Below are 21,047 nucleotides of genomic sequence, written 5' to 3' on the forward strand. Positions count from 1 at the left end.
CCTCGACCGCAAAATTTGATTAAAAACGGAATAACTGATAATGCAGTTGTTGGTGTCCAAACAATATTATTGTTTTTTTTTTTAATATTTTATTATTTTTATCACAGTATAGTCAGTATATACACAGATTAAAGGTCGTAGACCTATTATGTAGTTTTAGATTTAGATGTTTTACTGGGTTTTAGTTTAATTTTTTTACGAATCTTCTTTCTTGTTTTTTTTATAAAAGTATAATCTTAATTTTTGAAAATTATCTGTGTCTGTACATTTTTTTTAGTAATTGTATTGTTTATTTTTATTATTATTTTCATGGATTAATTTGTTCATGTAATGCTGACATATCAATAATTATGGAAATTTGTTAAATACCATTATGTAACGGTTCAATGCAATACCTATCTGATCTGCATGTCAAAGTAAGAAAATTATGATGATCATATTTTATTACCAATAATTAAAATAAATACATAATTTTATTTTTAACAAATTATAAATAAAGTAAAACATTTTTAAACATTTTTTCTCAATAATCTTAGAGCAGTTATAATAATAGGTAGGTGTTTATTCCTTTTGATATTTAAACATTAAACTGGGTAAAAAAGTATTATTCAATTCTAATCAAAGATTAATTTTGATTTTTAATTCCTTTTTAGATTACAAATAATATAACTACTTAATTGTACCAAAATTTTTATTATACCTAAAATTTTAATACTATTTAAATTAAAATAAATGTTTTCGCAATATGCAATGAGTAATACAAATCCTAAACAATTGTGTAAACACTAAATTGGTCATTTAACTATTCAATAGCTTAATTTATAAGCCCATAATATTAATGTACACGGTACACCTAGTTGGCGACAGGAAATAGGTGCAGTTAGTATAACTAGTAGGGCTAAATTTGTTTCAATCAATAATATTGTTATAACACTTTATAAATGTGATAAAATAAAATAATTTAATAAAAATCATAAAATATTTATAATTTGTATTATCAAAGTTATTAGTTTACTATAAATTATTTTTACATATTTTCTATAAATACCTATTTATTTTTTCATATTTTAATTTAAAATATTAGTGTTCAAATTAAAACTGATTTATCGAAGGATTAACAATTTTGTTGATTGGCAACGCTGATATTTCAAAAAATTGTATGCATACACTATTATAGTATTATATATGAAAATAGATTTAAGTGAATTTACCTTTTTACCTTTTTCCTCATCAAAAATTCTTCAGACGTTTCCCCTTCAAACCACGACTGCCAAAAAAATAGAAATTTAATTATCAATCAATATAACAAATAAATAAATTTATTTTTCAATAAATGATTACAAAAATCATAATTTTTTTAATCATAATTAATATTCAAATTATAGAAATTTAATTGAATAGAATTTCAAAAAAAATATAAAATTTACTAATATAAATATTAGGTATAATTAAGAAAACTCATCTATTTTTTTTTTTTTTTTTAGTAGATAACTCATAAACACTATATAATTCAAAATATCTTGACTTGAAAATTTTTATACATGCGAGTGAATAAATATTGAGATTTCCAACACATGAATATTTATTATCTCAACTCAAATCAAAAATTTTATTTATTTATTTAAGCTACCATTTAATACTTAATTTGTAAACAAATTATTTTGAAATGATACAAATTTATCTATTACTTGTAAACAATATATAATATATTGTATTATCAGTAATAACATTAGTCACTAATAACTAGTTATTGTCATCAAGGCTGTAACTGGGGGGTCCAGGGGTCCAGACATTTCGCTTCATCTTATAATAACAATTAACAAATATATTTTAAATGCAATTAAATCATAACTACTTTATTTTATTATTTAATAATTTAATAATAAAAATTGAATAAACCATATACTTTTTCTTAACTTTAATTTTATTTACATTAATATTAATTTTAATAACATTTTAAGTTACTATTCTAAAAACTGGTTCATTTTTGTTCAAATATAAACAATTATAATAAAAATAGTATGTACCTATTGAAATTTGTAGCTACTACAACTTGTAGCAATTAACATAGGTCTTTTTAGAATAATATGATAATTTTACCATATGTTATAACATATTTTAATCAAGCAAGAGCCTAAATATGATATTTATGACATTTTAACCTATTACACTTTTTTGTAGCTCATATACCTACTTTTGAATTCATAATAATATTTTAAGTAAAACTTAACTTACTATTTAATATTATTATTTAATGAAAAAATGTATTTGATTTTTAAACAAAATTAATTAGAGACATAGCTAAATTAAGAAATATACATTAGATAATCAATAAGAATATTAAGCATCGTTAGTTATATAATAAACATCATTATTAGCTATGTATACATCACACTATACACTGTTCAATTAGTCACTGACACTAAATACAACCTATCGGCTATCAATATATATATACATACATATATTTACACATATTATACTTGTATCCAAAAAAAATCCATTGTGAAATCTTAATTATTTAATAATGTATGTGTTAATTTATGTGTGTTGTTTATTTTTTAATTCAGCATGTAGGTAATGTGTATACCTAATTTTTTGATTTTTAAAAAGTTTAGAATAAATATGCACTTAATATTTTTTTGAGATTTCAAAAAAAAAATAATAATATCTATATTTCACTTATTTCTTCGCTAATTTCTTTATAACTTTTATTTAGTTACTATGATTTTTAGTCTTAGTTTTCTGACAAAACTTATATTAAAATATGAAAATGTTTAACAGTTTATATAAAAAATTTCTTAAATTATTATTTTAAATTTAGTAAATCACAAAGTAAATTAATGGTATTATTATTAATAAAGTTACATATTTTATAAACATTACTACTTTTTTTTCAACAAATCAAATTTAAACTTATTTAAGACAAACTCAATGAACCAGTTGTAAATAATTTAGTGGAAAATTATATTAAGTAGTTTTTGCTGGTGGTGCACAGGTTCCACATATAACTGTTTCCCCTACTTAATAACCATCAATAATTAACACAGAACAATTTCAGGCCCATGTGTAGAAGTATGCCACCTGAGTTGCTTCTAATTAATGATTAATTCTAATCATGAATGGAGTAATGTATAGTAACTTACAAAATGTTAACTAAAGTTATAGATAAAAGTATATACTATTAGTTTGATAAAAATATTGCTTATTAAATTATTCAAATATAAAACAATGTTATGGACATGAATTAAATATTTAAAAATTAACTTAAAACAAATTGCACTAAATAAAAAATAAGATAATACCTAAGTTTTTTTGATTATTATACACATGGATAGATGTAAGTTTTTGATAAAATTAAGTCTGCTTCTGACGATACTATGTATTATAAGATTCGGTCAATTTCATAACAAATAAATTTGTTTAGATATAGTTATACTTTTTATCATAATTTTATTTTTACATATTTTCAAAAACCCTAACAACCAATTTCCCTTTTTCTTAAATTATTTATATGTATTATAAATTATAAGCATAATATAATGTTATATAGTTTAATATAAGAAATAAACTGTGATTTGTTTTGATGTTTCCTATTTGTGTATAAGAAATATTATCATGTTTATATTATAATATTTAATACAATATGACTATTATGCAAGTCAATTTTTCGTAATTAATACTGTTTTTTAGTTAAATAATGGTGTTTTATTTTAAAACTAATAACAGTTTAATTTGGAGTCGAAGATTAACAACTACACTGTATGTACAAATGTATAAGGTAAGTAATTTAATTATAGTACTAATTAGTTTATTTTTCAATGTATCTTATAGATGTATATACTTTATTTAATTAATATTTTAAATATAGTTATGAATTATGAGTTGAGAAATCGTTTTCAATAAATAAATACTAAAATTGAATATTTTAAACCTAATATTATTAATTAATTCAGGTTAATATAATATAATTTAAAAGTATCTATTTCTAAATTTCTTTTTATTCTAATTGGATTTTGTTTTTGTTTTAAAATATAATTTTCAAATGAGTGTATAAATACTATATGTGATATTATTACATGTATTGAAATATAGTTACATAGGTAATATATAGATTTTAATTTTTTTTCATATTTTTTTTTTTTAAGCAAGTTATTTTGTATAAAACTCTTTTAAATAAATTTTAAATTCTTTTGCAAAGTGTATGAGTTCAAAAGTTGTCTAAGATATAAACAATTAAAAATCAGACGTTTCGACAGAGTAGTTTTTTTAATTCATTTATTTATGATTTCATAAATCATCTAATTGTTAAAATTTAATCTTATGACTAAAATTGTTAATTATATCTTATTGATATTTGTGAACTTCCAAAACTAATTTGTTTGAAACTCTTCATAATTGTTGTTGTCTTCAAATATTACGACTGGTGTCTGCTGAGAACTAATAATATATTTTCCTATTGTTTAATTATTAAAAATATTAATTTGGTTTTCAAAATTATGTTATTGGTATTGTCGAATTTCCAAACTTATTTATTTCAATTTTATTTTAAAAATAATGAATTATTTTCTCTTTGAATAGGCTTGATAAAATATACACAATACTATGTAGGTACCTCGTATTCTTGTATAAATATAATGTTAACGTCATAACCGTAGTAGGTACATAATTTCTGTCATTCTCAGTCGTGTATTTGTTTCTATCCTAATACGTGTGCATATGAGCTCAATGTCAAATATTACTGCCATATAGGTGATGTGATAGTAGAAGGGGTTTGTAACGATATTGGTATGGACAAGACAGAACCATGAATGCCGCAGTGTTGTTTTAGCGGTCGACCTCATTGGCGGTATTTTACTACCTATATTTTACGTGTGTAGTAAAGCCTATTAAAATTTGTTTCCCTAGAGAAAGTTAAATTAATATACATATTGGTGAGAGTGTTCTTCTAGTCAATTACAAGAGTTTTGGTAAGATTTAATATATTTATTGACTCGTTTTACTATTAGTATGTATTTTGATAAAGTAGCCAAAAAATAATGTCATTCATACGATAGCCGACAGATATATAATATTTATTATTATATAGCGGCCTTTAGGATTTAATAATTGAGGTCATAAAATCATAATTTGTTTTGTTATTTGTGAGATATTATCAATTTGTAATGCAACATTAGTCTTTTGTATGTTGTAAATCTAATAGGTCAATAATTTTACCATAGTAGTGGAGCCGTAAAGGTATAGTAGCATACGCGAATAGTTTACTCAGCTGGTTATATAACTATCCTGAAAAAATACGATTTGAAATATAATTGTTTTTCTACCATTCGAATATGAGTGGAGCTTAAAGTGTGTACATTTTATTAAATTTGGTTTTTATGTCGTAAAGTTTAATATTATTCATGTAAACTTAATTAGTATTTTACTATTTTCACTAATTCATTTTTAAGTTATATAAGTAAAAATAAAGATTATTGATGAGTTTTGAATGTAAAATCAAAATAATTTTTAAAGTAGATAAAACAATACGGGTAAAAAATGAAAATTTATTTTTATTTTTATTATTTATTAGTTCTTATAATCTCAATATATTATTTTTATGTGTAATGCTTTTTAAAGTAATTGTAATGATTACTATTGATTATTTTTTATAACGAATTCATGAATAGTATTTTAATAATTTTATATAAAACTGTAATTCTAATTCTATTAAGTAAATTCTCATACTAGGTTTTAATTTACACCGTAAATGACCTTAATGAAAAATTATTGCAAGAACGTTGATTAGGGGCACTTAAACGGGTTAAAATTTTATTTTCATTAAACACATTTCACCATTGCCAAATTAACGAAAGTTTATAGCTGAATTTAAATTATATTTAATTATCATCATATGAACATAATATAACTGAATTTATTGTGTTTTCGTTCGTTTCAAATTACAGACGAATTAATAAATTTTTACTTTAATATGACTGTACAATTTGTATAGAGTTACAGTATTTTGAAATTATTATACGGTTTGTGTAGGTAATAGGTACCTATGTATGTAATTTGAGAATTTATAGTTATTTTACACTATGTTAGGTTAAAAGTTAGTTTTTATAGATTTAAAGCATAATAGACAATCTTATTATAAATTATTGAAATGCAAAAATTGTATTCAGTATTATTTTTAATATTAATATAAATATAATTGATTTTTCATATTTACGAAGCTTAAACTATTTATATTTTGCATTTGCCAATAATCAAGCCGTATCGAAAATTATTTTTATTTTTATATTTGCTACAATATTAATTATAAGTAAATTACATAGATAAAATATATGTTGTAATTAAGAAAATGCGGTTTAGATAAAGTAAACGGTTTAGTATAGATTAATTATCATATTTGCTTCATATTAAATAATAATTAATAACTTATAATTCATTGTTCATTATTAATAGTAAAAATAGTTTGCATATAAATTATTTAAATTATTATATTACGCAATACTTATTTGTATTGCTTATAATTAAAATTTTAGTTTTATTTTTCATCAATACTGTATTTTACTTAATTTTTATATAAATATTAAAAATACCTGTTTTTCGTCAGTTAAAATAAGGATTAAAAAACACGGTAAAAAAAAAGAAAAGTTAAAGCAAATATTATGTCAACCATTTTTTTATATAGTCGTATTATATAATAATAAAAATAAAAATAATATTGAATTAAATAGTCATATTATAGGTAATGCAAAATTTAAATAAAAATATTTTCAATTAATTTCCAAAAAAATATGTAAAATAAAGTATAGTTTAATCTTAAAAAATAAATTATTATTCTTTTATAGTTGTTCGACCTATATTTTTCTTCTTCAATTACCTTTTTAGACATTTTATTTTTCCTTGAATTTCCGGCTAGTTTTGATTTTCAAGGTTAAACTAGTTTAACTTCATCGTTTAATAGGAATTGTGAAGTTACATTAACTAGTTACGTTTGGCCGTATGTGTAAATTAAAAACAAGGGAGAGATAATAACATAGGTCTTTGTATTATGTATTCGTATTGTGTGTAAATTACGTCACTTTCATAATTTAAGCTACTTTAATTCTCACCAACTATATTTAAATCTAACCTATCTATATTAAATTTAATGAAATAACATAATATATTGTATTTTTCAGACCATTTTAAATTATGCCGGTGCCAAATGAAAAAATAGAGACAAATCGTCATAAAAAACAAAGACGATGGTCACTAATTGGAATTTTATCAAAAAAAAAGAAATTGAAAAAAAGTCAAGAGAGTGTGGACTTTTGCCCGTATGATGGGAAAATAAATCAAAAAGTAGCACGCAACGACCACTTAGAACGTTCTACTGACTGTATTATCGAGCAATACACTTGTAGTCCCAGACTAATAAGAAGATGTAATTCATTACAGTACACAAATCATATGTCCACGTATGAAGATATTAACAACCAATCTACTAGAAACGAATGGAAAACATCACAACAATCCGTGTATAGTTCTAGTTCAAGTGCTTGTTATAGTGATATCGGTGTGTATAGAAGTTGCGGAAATAGTAACCAATCATCACATTATATTAAAGAAAAAAACGAGCAGACATCTTCAGTTTTAAATAATGCACCGTTACGGTGTTCATCTGAAATCGGATACTATCATTATAAAACTAATTATAGTAAAAAACATCCTACATTTTCTGTAAACTCAAACAAATTAATTGGAAAGAAAATTCCACCTCCTCCACCTCCCAGAGATCCAAATATTACAACGGTTTATTATTTTAGAGATAATAGGCTCATGTCACGAGAACCAGATTCGTCGTACTTTTCACAGGGTTCTTATGATAATATTCCGGATAAAGGCAAGACTCGCGTCAATGAGACGGAATATCGAAATGAATATTGTACTAAAGAACCACCGAGAAGTAGACGACCTATTCAAATCTGTGATGTTGAGACCTTGTCGACAGAATCAAAAAATTCATTACCAAAAATGCAAACCGTTGAAGAATCTCTTCAAGAACTGGAAGACATGTATAACAGTTTAGGATTAAGTGACGAAGATCTACTTGACAGAGCGGAACGGCGCGACCTTCCTACAGTACATCAAAATATGCGATACCAGAGTTTTGACGAATTAGACTGTTTAACTGTTAAAAGAGTTTTGCCCAAAGTCCGACGGTCAGGCGTACCAGATATTATATCCGATGATATGGCTTACAGAAGGCTGAATAAAAAAGAATCAAAACGGCAAAGTTTTGTTCCAGGAAGTTTTCTCTTAGTTCTACCGACAGTTTATAATCTCGATAAAATACCTAAACCATCGTCCGGTGAACCTGATATAACACTCGATGACGTTGTTTTCAGGAACCAACGACAACATCTCAACTTCCTAAAGATTTCTGATCCGCAACCGCCGTTTGGAATACCTCTGGGACCTATCGTGGGTGCCGCTCCCACTGATTATTTGCATGCAGTACCTGAAGGCCGATATAAACCTTCGTTTCACCCTAGAAAAATACCGGACACTGTCGAAGACGATTTGGCATTTCGGTCTCTTAGAAAAGACCATAAGTTTAAAACTTGTATTGATTTTTCGTTCATTCATAGAAATAGATTTAGAATTGATGACCTAATTCCAAAACTGGATAATAATAGAATAAAAAACGATACACATTGGATTATAAAAAAGAGACCATCTGATTACAAATGTAATGAAAAAAACCAAGTAAAACTTTTATACGACGATTTGGTCAATTCTATCACAGCTGATAACCAACAAAACTTGATGGTAGTCAAAATAAATCATCATAAACCAATTATGCTGACAGGATTTACTTTTAGCGAAGCCAATCAATTAAGTAAGTCTCTTTTTTGCACGAACTTATTACAGCATGAACCTCATAAATTATGTTTAACGAATGACACTTGTATTACAAACGATGCACCGCTGCTAAATTTAAAATTGATTTGTCCATTTCCGAACGCTTTGAACAAACGGAATGTAAACGGAGCATTGCCCGTTGCTCAAACGTGCTCTAAAAATTATCACACTGCAACTTATGCTTCTGATCATCGAAAATATGCGGCTAAAAAAACACCTAGCGCGTCCGCGCAATTCACGAATTTAGATTTGACGACCAAAAGTGTTGACAACAAAAATCAACCGAATTTCAGAGAGCTCATCAAACGAGAATACGCCCATAGGTATCTGCGATCAAACGATGATTTTGTGGTGGTAGGCAATAAACGTGCTCAAAACGAGAATATTAAACACCATTTTCTAAAATATAACGAAGATGAAAATACCAGTTCCTGTGCCACAGTTGAAGAACCAGCCAATGTATTCTCCATTGTAGATGCCGAGCCGAATACCGAATACACATACATCCGCAGTGACAGACCTGCACCAGTGTCAGCTGTTACTTCTTCTGCAAGTACATCAAAAAACCAAACCGAGGCTTTTAATAATGATTTATCATCATCGTCATCGTCCCTATCAACCTCTAATGTGCCGTCGACGGAGTATCCTAACTGTATGCCCGGTTATCTGGAGGTGTGCTTATACATCACAGTATATATTTATCAATTATTTAGTGTAAACGCGTATAGCACTTTTATAGCGTTGATCTTTCTCATAGCTTTACATCTGTGTAGACGCCTTTCATGAAGTTATAATACGCTCTTGTACCTAAATTGTTGTTGAATTAATATTTAAGCTTTTTGTCGCTTTTTTTTTATTATTTATTTATTTACTACCATTATTATTATTATTATTATTTATTATACCTATATATAGGTGTTTAGAAGTAAACCAAATATTTTTGTGTACGGTACGTTTAGTCAGTTTCATAATATAATAACGCAATGTACACGCTCAGAGAAAATAAAAACTGCACAACGCATATTAAATATTATTATTATTACACAGTTGATTATTTTCCTTATCCCTCTCCTTCTCACGATATTTTTATCTCGCTCACTCCCCGCCTGTACAATTTAGTCTGTGTAGACTGTTGTCGTAAAATATTATATCTATAATACTACCTGTATTGTAATAATAATATATGTATTCAGTCGAATAATAATAATAAATAAAAAAAAAAAAAACATATTGAATTTCAAAAATATAATGACTGAGAATTAACACACGCACAGGTACGGTTTATGTATAGATGTATTCTATAAGGTATATGATAATTAAATTTAATCTTGACCTACCAAATAAAGTAACACGAACAGTTCACAATGAAAACAAACTACAAAGGTGTGTCATTTTGTCAAAATAATAATAATTTTGTTTAAAACGTTATTATATAACACTTATAATTTATAGCAATTGTTTAAACCGATTTTTTTTTCGTATACTATATTTATTTTTATATCGAATCAAATAAATTTCTACGATATCGGACATATTATTATCACAGTTATTTCTTATTTCACTTAGTTAAATTTTAACATTGATAACAGTCAAGTTTTAAAAATTAAGTCATTAATCTCGTGTTTTTTTGCAAGTCGAATACATAAGACATTAAATTGTCGAACGAGGTGGTTAACTTTCTTATTTTGTTCACTTTGACAATTGATTAGTGACAACTTTCTCTAAATTGAGTTCTCGAATGCTTCACTATGTATATATGTACATACATTTTCGCCCTGAAGATATATGCAACTTGCTTTTTCTCTCTGTAATACCTATACCTGCTTATATACACCATCTAAAAGTGTATAGTAGATATGCATAAACTAATTTTCAAGATTTGTTTCCCCTCGGGCCTTAAGGTATAAAAATATGTAGTGAAAAGCCTAAATATTGTGTTTAACAACGCGCGCACATACTCGTATCATTATTATAAATATACCAACCTACCTAGTTTATATTAGTCTGAATACTAATCACACATTTTATGTATTGTCGAGCACTGCCTATATATTAAAAAAAAACTTTTCCTAAATTATAAAATGACTACTTGTATTTTGTTACTAATATTTATGAGAATTTAACCTACTTATATGTACCAATATATTATATTATTAATTTTAAATGAGTACATGACTGTTTTTCAGGACGACTGGAATGTAACTTAACATTTAAAATCAGAAAAACTCCAACGTATTATGATGTAAGTAATTTAAATTCATTACACACAAATAGGTTTAAATTCATTTTTACAGTTATGTAGACTTATTGTATTATATCTTATTTATTTTATTTATACCACCTATTCTACATTACTATTACCTTTTTTTTCAATGTAATAATACTATACTTATTAGTACCTACCTACTTTTTAATATTTAATTTGCTTAATAGAACTTACAGTAATAGCTTGGTAGGTATATCCATATTTATAGTATAATAATAAATTGTTCTAAAATGATCGTAACACGTAAGTAATTTGTTAATAAAATTTGAATAAATACTGTGTAAAGATTTTAAATTTAATTTTACGATTTAATAAATTATAATTAATTAGTTAAATTAAATTAAACATTGATTTGAATTTAAATAAATTTAATAAATATATTAATGAGATATTATATAATGTATATGGTTTGAGATGAACGGATACAATTATTTTCAGTTGAAATATTGTCAGTTCAGATGAAAGATTGAAAACCTGTGACGTAGTATTATAAGGTTATAAAATTTTAAGCAGGTATTATATCTAATAACTTGGCCTATAAAATATATATCTATTTTTTTTAAAGTAAAGATTTACTCGATAGGTGTTAAATAGGTACTTTATAATGAGAACATCACACGGGAATACTAAAATCATTAAGTTTATCATTTTTATGTACTGAAATCATTAAATTTATCGTTCATGTATATATGTATTATGTATATATATATCGTTCAGTATCACTACTATCAGTATTAATTACACTACCATTTTTTTTAAATTATATGCTGTATTTTACTAGGTACTAATCATGGTAACAGCAACACCAACATAAATATTAGCATTCCTTTTATTTTATTTTACTCCGTAAATCCCTAACAATTTTCACTCGGAACTCAAACTAGTCCCTTAAAAGAAAAAAATAACCATTAAAAATTAAAATTAAATCTTTAAATTTTTTCATTTAAAAAATATTTGTTTATGTTATTTTGTTTGTTTTATGTAGTTATGTTTGTTGATTACACAACAAAATACATATACAATATACATATTATATTATAATTAGGTACTTAATAGTATATTATACAACATATATTATGTGTTGGACTATCAGTTACAAACAATGATTGTGAGATATTGTTTTTTATTTTAAATTTAAATAAATACTAACTATATTGACATCCATCAGTGAGTCGTTAATTCTGAAAAATATAATGTACATGATTTTCTTACACATATTATATTTAATTATGGTTTAATCATTAAATATTGAACTGTAAAACTATTATCTATGACAAAAAATTGTTTTTTAAGTTATTTTAATAACTACACTGTCTATGGTTTTGTAAAAAAACGGTAAAAAATTATGTCATCATTTTTTAAACCTATATAATCTGTAGCTATATTTTTGAATGTATAGAATAACAAATATAACATTTAAGTTGATGTTTCGAACAATATTTAAAAGATTATATTAATAAAATATTTTCAAACTACAACTTCAGTAAGGAGATTAAAATAATATGTTTTTTTAAATTACAGTATATTATAATACTTACACAAATTATTTGATTAACCATGTGTATAATATATACTATATATATGCTGATGATGTCATAAAATTTAACAAAACAGTGTATTTTAGAATTCTTTTACCATAACAAGGAATAATAGTAATAGTTATAAAAATGTTTTAATCAACCAATTGTTGTGACGAAATACTGTGGAACCGTGCTAGTGTTTTCGATATTTTCTTTGTTTTCCACGAAGCTAGTCTATATCGTCAAATTTCACTAAAATCATTGAGCGTGTAATAGACCAAAGCTGGAAAACGCTATAGGTACCTTTCATTAATGCTAAAATGACGGTAAATCATTCGATTGTGAAGGTCTATTAAATACTGGAGGGGATCTGTTACTCTCAAACCATGTAAGGTTGCATTATGACTGTTAGGAAAGATGTTATTCATTAATTCACGCACTTCGGTCCAGCTCGACTAGTTGTTATTACGCGATCTAACAAACGTTATAAATTTATAACATATACATAGCGAATTCATACTATATTGTTACTATTTTTTTTTTCAGCTCAAAATGCCCTAATTATTTATCAGATTCGTATGTAAGTAATAATAATTTTTATTTGTTCGAACACAATATTATTCGATTGAGCTTACCTAATCGAATTTCATATGCCAATAATTTTAATAATCGTCACTGTAGCAGTATGGACCACAACCACCAACCCCACTATATTCGCCATCAGCCTAATAGTTCCAAATCTATTTTGAAACGGAAATCTCTTGAAATAATGCCTGCTGACGAAGACGGTCAGACGCCCGGGATAAAGGCGGACGTCGACGCTGACCCTCGGGTACAACAATGTTCGTTGAAAACGTTCAACTTCAAGTCATCGTTCTGTAGGCAGGGTATATTAAAAAAACAGTCGGCTAGTTTTGACGACGAGTCGACGCAGAAACCTATTTTGAAAAATCGCTGTCAATCTTGCGACGATGAGACATTGCTTGGTAATAACTTTAGCGAGCTCCATTCGATTTTAAAACGGAAAACGAGTGAACCATCTCCAGAACCGCCGTCACATGGCATACTAAAAAGACGCGGTGAACGCGACGTCCGCCCGCTTCGGGATCGCCGTCAGACGGCGGTGGTGGATGAACCAAACAGAGACTGTCCCAAGCCAATTTTGAAGAAAATTTTGTCTGCCACGGTGGCGGCGGACGATAAAAGACCGATCCTAAAGTCTACTCCAAAGACTGACGGCCTGACCAAATGCGATTCGTCGTCCAAAAGACCGTCAGTCGCCCAGAGGATATCCGACCTAGAGTCCGGGGTCGTCAGAGATGATCCCAGGAGCATCCACGACTGTAGACTGCAGCACGCGCGTGGCACCCGGGATCGTACGAGGTTTCGTACTCAGCCTGTGACTCCTAGCGAAATCAATGCAGTTAAAAAGTACGTTTTTCAAGGTGACAATCGCGGCGTATATAATATGATAATATTGTGATGACGCGTGTGTTGTTGTCGTGCGACTTTATCATATTTATATCGTTTTAGAACTACTGCTGCTTCAACGCACTCGGAAAACGACACTCAGATCATGAGAAACGTTTCGACATCCGCCTACAGCAGTCGTAGTTGGGTTGATAACGAGAATGTTGTCGGTGTGACCTTGAAGCGCGCAAACAGTGTTTCGACGAAAACTCGCGAATTCCATAGTATTTTCGATAAGACCGTTACAGATACCTGTGTCATATCATCGGATGTCAACAGTAATATCTGCACAGGTATTTATATCATTATTAAGTACATGTCTAGTAGCCTTATCTTTTCAAACAATTTTTTTATGATACGACGTAACTATAAAGTTTTATATAAAAAAAATATGTGAATTAAAATAACAAAATAGGTAGTAACGATAACGATAATAAACTGTGTACCATTCTAGATAAAAATAATAATCTGACTAGAGAAAAATTATCGTATCATTTTTTTTTTATGTATTTTATGATAAATATAGGTACATACTTTCGTTTATTTTATTAAATTAACGGATTTTTTTTTATGGCCGTTTGAAGTTTTTATTCTAAATTGCTATTGTCTACAAATATTTTATAGATCGTTTTTATTTCTAACTGTTTTATTTGTAAATATTTAACAAACAATCATCAGATAACCTACTAGCCACTAGTTAATTAAAATATTAAAAAACACTATTGACAATTTGCTCTCGATTTAATATCGTACATACATTCCGGCCAGTTACTCGGCTACTTAATTGAGCACATTACAAAAAATTATAATACATGGGTACGTTAATTGCTGATATTATATTTAATAGTTTTACTGAAAATATGTATTATGTATAAATAGCCAAATGTAGATCATCGAAATATAAACAGTGCCAAGAAAAGAAGCTAAATGCTGCCAATCGTTACTCGACGCAGCCAGTGACTAACCACGAATTACAAGAAGCTAAAAATCTGAATAGTGCTAAATGCAAAAACGATGATGATAATGGTATGTCACGTACTTGTAACAAGTATTATGTAAATATAACAATGATTACAATTAGCTTCAGTAGTATACTAGACTATTAGCACTGTTTCTAAAATAATAAACAAATATAATAATATATACTATTGTATTTACTTTTTCTTTTAACATTTAAAATTAACACGCTGTATTAAAACTAATTTAGTTTTTTTATTATATAACGTAGTATTTTATTTTCGATTTTAATTTATTCACATTTAGCTTGATTATTGAAAATCTTTATCATTTCTCTTTTCGATATCTAATTTCACTTTGATAGTTAATGCCTATATTATAATATATTACAATTTAGATTTGAAGCCTAATTGTTGTTCTTTATATCACGTGTTAATTGCAATTGACAGTTATTGTATTTATGTATATTAATAAAAAATTGTATTTGTAGTAAAACAAATTTAACGAGTATTAATTATTTTGCTTTTGCATGCGTTTTTGGTGATTGTTTTTGTATTCTGCTTAAAATGTAAAAGGAAGATTGCCAAGAAGGAAATTAGGAAGCTTTATAATGGATCGGCTTCGTATATTCAATGGTAACGTTTAGTTGTTTTATTATTTTTTTAATACACTTCCTCGTCTATTATTAATTTTCTATGCATAAACTTACATATTTCGTTGAATGATTAAAATGATAATACATGTAGTACGTATGATTATTAAATACAGGTAACACTTGTACTATTGACGTTGACAAAGTAGAGGAAAAAATTTATTTAAGGAGAAAAATGGCAGAATCAACAAAAAATCATGTTCAATGTCTTAAAGAAGAATCAAAAGACGAAAAAGACGGCAAAACCTCGGATATGGTTCATCCGAAAGACGATACAAAAACTGTTCTAAAAAATAAAATCTCGTCAAAAAACAGTCTGAAAAAATCCACCGAAAGTAAAATTCAATCTAAAGATAAAACAAAAAAAAATCCAGAAATTAAAGTTCAACCCGTAAAAATAGAAAAAGAGTCCGGGGATAGTGAGCGTACTAAAAATCGTATATCTCGAAATGTAGCTATAAATCGATCATTCAACAGCAATTCAAAATTAGAATTGCTTAGGTAAAAGAAACACAAATCATTAAAACTGTAACCTTTTCAAATACATTTTTAAATTTTAGACAAGAAAAGTTTGGAACCATGACTAAAGAAAATGAAGAGTTATCTAAGCCTAAAAAACTAATTGAACCATCTAGTGATAACACTGATGGCACTTCAGTTGTTAATGGAGGATCTATAAAAGATAGGTTAGTAGCTTTGAAGAAGAGTGGTCAGATGGATTGGCAAAAAAGAATATTAAAAATAAAACCAGAAGATCACGAGGTGTCAAATAATTCAATAAATGTAAGGTAAACTAACTAAGTTTTATTAGAAAAAAAACTAATTTTAGTATTTTAGGCAGCCCAAGATTTACTTCGTAAGCAACTTACTAGAAAAGTTAAGTCTACTGAAGAGCCAGTTGAATGTGTTGATAATATTCTAGTTGATCGACTTAATCGACTTGAAACTTCTTCCAAGGATTGGAAAAAACGAATTGAACAAAAGGACACCACTAATTTTACAGTAGCTGGAAAAATGCAAAACAAATCTTTACCGCCTCTTACGCCTGTTCTTCTGTCAGTCACTCAACGTTCCTCATTAGAAAAATCATCTTCAAGTAACTTAAGTAAAATTTAAAACATTTTTCAACTTTAAATTATTGTCTATATTTTGTAGGTGTAATGAAAAAAAAAATAGGTGATGAGTCTAACAAACAAGCAAACGTCCGTCGAAGTCTTTCAATGTCCGACAGTAAAACAAAATCTTACCTCAATAATAAATCAGAAAAAATACCTTTAGAAAATGGATTAAATAGCATGGGAAAAGAAAAAATCGTCAACGTGCCAATTATGATCGATGATGATTTCGATAAATTTTTTGGTAGTTCAATTCAGACATCTAATGACGGGCAAATAGATAATGTAGATTTTGATCATTTAAAATCAACACGATCTGATTTGTAAGTGTAAAGACATTTTCGTTATGAATAATTGTATATTATTTAATATTGTATTTTTTGATTTCAGACTCGTGCAGAGAAAAACGGTTAAATTTCAACAAAGAAAACATGAGGGATCAAAAAACCCATTGAAAGCATTAGCAACAAATCGTGATTTAGCCCAGCAAAAATATACAGAAAATAAATCTAATTTATTATTACAACGTAGTTTGGAAACATGTAAGTACCTTTAACCTATATTGCATTATGTATTCATTCTTGTAAGTCATCATTGTTATGGTTAATATTTAGCAACTATCAACACTCCGTTGGCTCGAGAAGCTCTTGCAGCATTGGCCAGTAAAGAAGATTTTGCATCTGTGAATCTTCGAAAATCTGGGGATTCAACTCCTACTCTATTGCCACCGTACAAAGATTTGATGTTGTTACACATAAAAGGTCGACGGCGGGTTCAAACCCGTCTTGTATCTCCATCCGCCGATTCTGTCAATCAAGGCGATTGTTATGTATTAGTGACACCTTCACAAGTATGATTTACTTCTTATTTATATTTTATAATAATTAAAATATTTATTAAAAATTAAAAGCCTTAAAACGATTGTGAGATCATATTTTTACATATCGAGTTTATAAAAGTGCCTTTGTACGTCATATTTGAATAGTCAAATAATCTTTAAAGTAGTTCCATCAAAGATATTAAGCTTAATATCGATTTTATTTTAATTAGATTTTTGTATGGATCGGGGAATATTCAAACGTTATTGAACGATCACATGCCGCTAAAGTGGCACAAAGCATTTTTGACAAGAAAGACCTGGGTTGCAAATTTGCTAACCAGTTGTACACCATCAATTGTGATTCTTCGTTGCCTAACAGTCAACACGAAAAAAAGTTTTGGACACTTCTAGGTGTTACATCCAGTGAAACGTCTTCCATCAAAGGTAAAAATCGTAAAATTATATTCGTTTAAGTTTTTAACATAAATCATAATTACTTATGCGATCAGGTCAAGGAGCAGGACACCCGGACGAAGATGAATTGTACGAAGCGGCTATCGTTTCTACAAACGTGGTGTATGAAGTTACTAATGATGAGCTTGTGATTTTACCAGAAATATCAGAAACCGTACCCAAAATAGAAATACTAGATCCCTCAAAAGTATATAGTTTTTTATTATTATAATCATTATTAGCCTATTACCGTACAATCCCAACTACAATCGTTCTTATTTATTTTATATTTTTAGACGTTAGTTTTTGACTTTGGTAGTGAAATATACGTGTGGTACGGCAAAAACGTAAATGTCGCCAAACGCAGGCCGGCTATCCAGCTGGCTCGTCAGCTGTACAACGACGGTTACGATTATTCGCAATTTGATGTCAGCCCAATCGACGTAGCTACGTGTTTGGGTGACAGAAGTGAGTATCATGATAATATTTTTTTAATTATCCGTTTGTTTGAAGTTTTCACGTGAGTTTACTTTGCGTAGATAAAGACACCGTGTATGTCAAATCGGGAGCAAAAAGGCCTGAATGGACGCTATTCGCTAAGATCACACAACATATGGAAACGGTATTGTTCCGAGAGAAGTTTGCAGATTGGCCGGATTACAGCAGGGTCATCAGGTCGTCAAAGAAAAGTGATGACAAAGAAACAGGAGAACATAACACCACATGCGTTAGTCCAATCATTTATACCATATTATAATTTATTATTAAATTAAAACTTTTATCCGTAGATCGATTGGTCGACCGAAATCAACGCTTTTGACGCAAACGAGATGCTAAATATGTCCGTTCCTGAGCCCGATTTGGTTTTGGAAGGTAGTCATCTCGGTCGTGGGTCATCGTACTACGACAAAGACGTGAGTTTGTAAACTTTATAATGTATTATATCATGTGTTCAATAAAATGTTAACCCAATAAATTTTGTGTTTCCTCATTAAAGACATTGCGCGAGTTCGTTATAAACACCATCGGAGTGACTGTATGGCATGTTCGAGAATTCGACAGCACCGAATTAGAATTAAAATCTGCTGGTCATTTTCACAGCGGAGACTCATACATTATCCGATGGACATATAACGTTTCTATCCAAGGTACGCGTTCAAAGTTTGTTTGCTACTATATATTTTTATTATTATATTATAACCCACCTAAAATACCTTATACCGGCGTCTAATATTTTGTAAATTTTGTACTGAGATTCATTTAATTCTTTATTAATAATTTTCTGATAAAATATATATTATAGTATAATGATTCCCACTGTACAGTAAAATAATAATTGCAATTATTTCGAATAGAATATTATTCTTTAATATGTTTTGACATTCCACAGTTGTGATGTGTTTTAAATTATTACGTATTGTATTTATAAATAACGTTTATAACTAGTAGGTATATTATCTTTTGGTACCTAAAAATGTATTTAATATTTAAAAAATCGTTTTAATTGTATTTATTTTAATATACAGTATTTTAATGAATACTTTTTATTTTATTACGTTTTACTTGTGAAATTAGAAATATGAATGAAATATGTTAATTTATGAAAAGAATATTATTTACACCTTCTCACACTTAATGTTTGAGACTTGAACACTACTTGAATGGCTTTAATTTAAGTGTTGAGTTCTTAAAGATTATATATTTAGTATACATAGGCGTAAGACATCAATATATTTAGCTGTTTTAACTTCAATTATGTACAGGTAGAGAACTCAGTGGATTGCCATCCCGTCGCATGGTTACTTCTGGCAGAAATCGCTGCGCATACTGGTATTGGCATGGTCGTGATGCTACCCAAAATGACCAAGGTGCAGCCGCTCTGTTAACTGTACAGTTGGATACAGAACAGGGTCCGCAATTAAGAATTGACCAAGGTCACGAGCCGCCGGCATTTTGGAATTTATTCAAAGGGACTGCGATTGTTTACCGTGGCAAGAGAAATTTGACGCCAAGTAATAATTAATTAATTTTTATTGTTTTATACTAAATGGAACAATTCAATGTTATTATATAATCACGATTCTGGTCGTTACACCAAACACTTAGAAATGAAAGCAAAATCGAATTTTATTTAAAACTATACTATACTTACTTTTTTATTTAGAAATGGTTAAATACATAATTTTAGTATGGGTTTTTTAAATTGATGTAATGCGTGGGTAACATTAATAAATCGTACCATTTTAAGTATAATATTTTTAACCATAATACACGTTAGAAAAAACTTGATTTAAAATGCATCAAGTTTCTTTTAATAGACTGCATACTACATCACAATATCATAATATATTATATTATACATTTATACGAGACAATTGTAATCAAAAACATCAATTCCAGATACTTGGCGTCTATTCATGGTCCATGGGGCAAATGAGAGCGAAGCCCATTTAACCGAGGTAGTGTGTTCCACAACGCAATTACGTAGCCAAACGTCATTCATTCTTCTTAATTCTGAAAACGGCATGGTTTTCATTTGGCACGGAAACGGATCTTCAGATGCAATCAGAGAGGTAAAACTTCTTCTTAAAATGTGACATTCAACATTTTATAATTATAGATGGTCCATCAATTTCTCATATTTATTATTAACTAGAAAAATATTTAGATTTTAATTAGTAACGGACAAGTTATAATTATTGTATATAATTTTTATTTTTATCGTCCTTTATAAATATAGAAGTATTTATTGATTTATAGTCCCAACTAAATCTCGACTCTCAAGTACCTTATATTTTTTTTCGATTTTTTAATATTCTATTATGAATGAGTTCTGGCTTATGTTAAATATAAAATGATTTTTTTCAATACATTATATATATATATATATATGTAT

The 21,047-nt window shown here is 27.7% G+C and overlaps 2 protein-coding genes across 5 annotated transcripts in view; both read left to right on the forward strand.

The window, feature by feature from the left end:
• Positions 1–58: 58 nt before the first annotated feature.
• Positions 59–9,937, forward strand: LOC114123065 (uncharacterized). Of its 3 annotated transcripts, XM_050197992.1 has the most exons (3): positions 59–416; positions 3,730–3,781; positions 7,173–9,937. In XM_050197992.1, the coding sequence occupies exon 3, from the start codon at positions 7,186–7,188 to the stop codon at positions 9,682–9,684; it is 2,499 nt and encodes an 832-aa protein (XP_050053949.1). In that variant the 5' UTR covers positions 59–416; positions 3,730–3,781; positions 7,173–7,185; the 3' UTR covers positions 9,685–9,937. The 3 variants fall into 3 exon arrangements, with proteins under 3 accessions (XP_050053949.1, XP_050053950.1, XP_027841728.2); XM_050197993.1 differs by lacking the exon at positions 3,730–3,781; XM_027985927.2 differs by lacking the exons at positions 59–416; positions 3,730–3,781 and adding an exon at positions 4,630–4,970.
• Positions 9,507–21,047, forward strand: part of LOC114123063 (supervillin) — a 21,384-nt gene continuing 9,843 nt past the window's right edge. Inside the window, exons 1-20 of one of the 2 annotated variants that reach the window (XM_027985920.2) lie at positions 9,507–9,570; positions 11,085–11,140; positions 13,231–14,115; positions 14,218–14,447; positions 15,034–15,180; positions 15,687–15,746; positions 15,880–16,264; positions 16,324–16,546; positions 16,601–16,859; positions 16,919–17,201; positions 17,269–17,420; positions 17,493–17,728; positions 17,929–18,142; positions 18,208–18,359; positions 18,448–18,619; positions 18,691–18,878; positions 18,940–19,065; positions 19,149–19,299; positions 19,915–20,163; positions 20,552–20,724. In XM_027985920.2, the coding sequence (XP_027841721.2) occupies positions 11,136–11,140; positions 13,231–14,115; positions 14,218–14,447; positions 15,034–15,180; positions 15,687–15,746; positions 15,880–16,264; positions 16,324–16,546; positions 16,601–16,859; positions 16,919–17,201; positions 17,269–17,420; positions 17,493–17,728; positions 17,929–18,142; positions 18,208–18,359; positions 18,448–18,619; positions 18,691–18,878; positions 18,940–19,065; positions 19,149–19,299; positions 19,915–20,163; positions 20,552–20,724 (4,290 nt within the window). In that variant the 5' untranslated portion in view covers positions 9,507–9,570; positions 11,085–11,135. Of the gene's footprint in view, positions 9,571–11,084; positions 11,141–13,230; positions 14,116–14,217; positions 14,448–14,756; positions 14,971–15,033; positions 15,181–15,686; positions 15,747–15,879; positions 16,265–16,323; positions 16,547–16,600; positions 16,860–16,918; positions 17,202–17,268; positions 17,421–17,492; positions 17,729–17,928; positions 18,143–18,207; positions 18,360–18,447; positions 18,620–18,690; positions 18,879–18,939; positions 19,066–19,148; positions 19,300–19,914; positions 20,164–20,551; positions 20,725–21,047 lie in introns of those variants that run through there. The other variant, XM_050197990.1, reaches the window with a different exon arrangement.

The sequence above is a fragment of the Aphis gossypii genome, chromosome 1, assembly GCF_020184175.1.
Source record: "Aphis gossypii isolate Hap1 chromosome 1, ASM2018417v2, whole genome shotgun sequence".
NCBI lineage: Eukaryota > Metazoa > Arthropoda > Insecta > Hemiptera > Aphididae > Aphis > Aphis gossypii.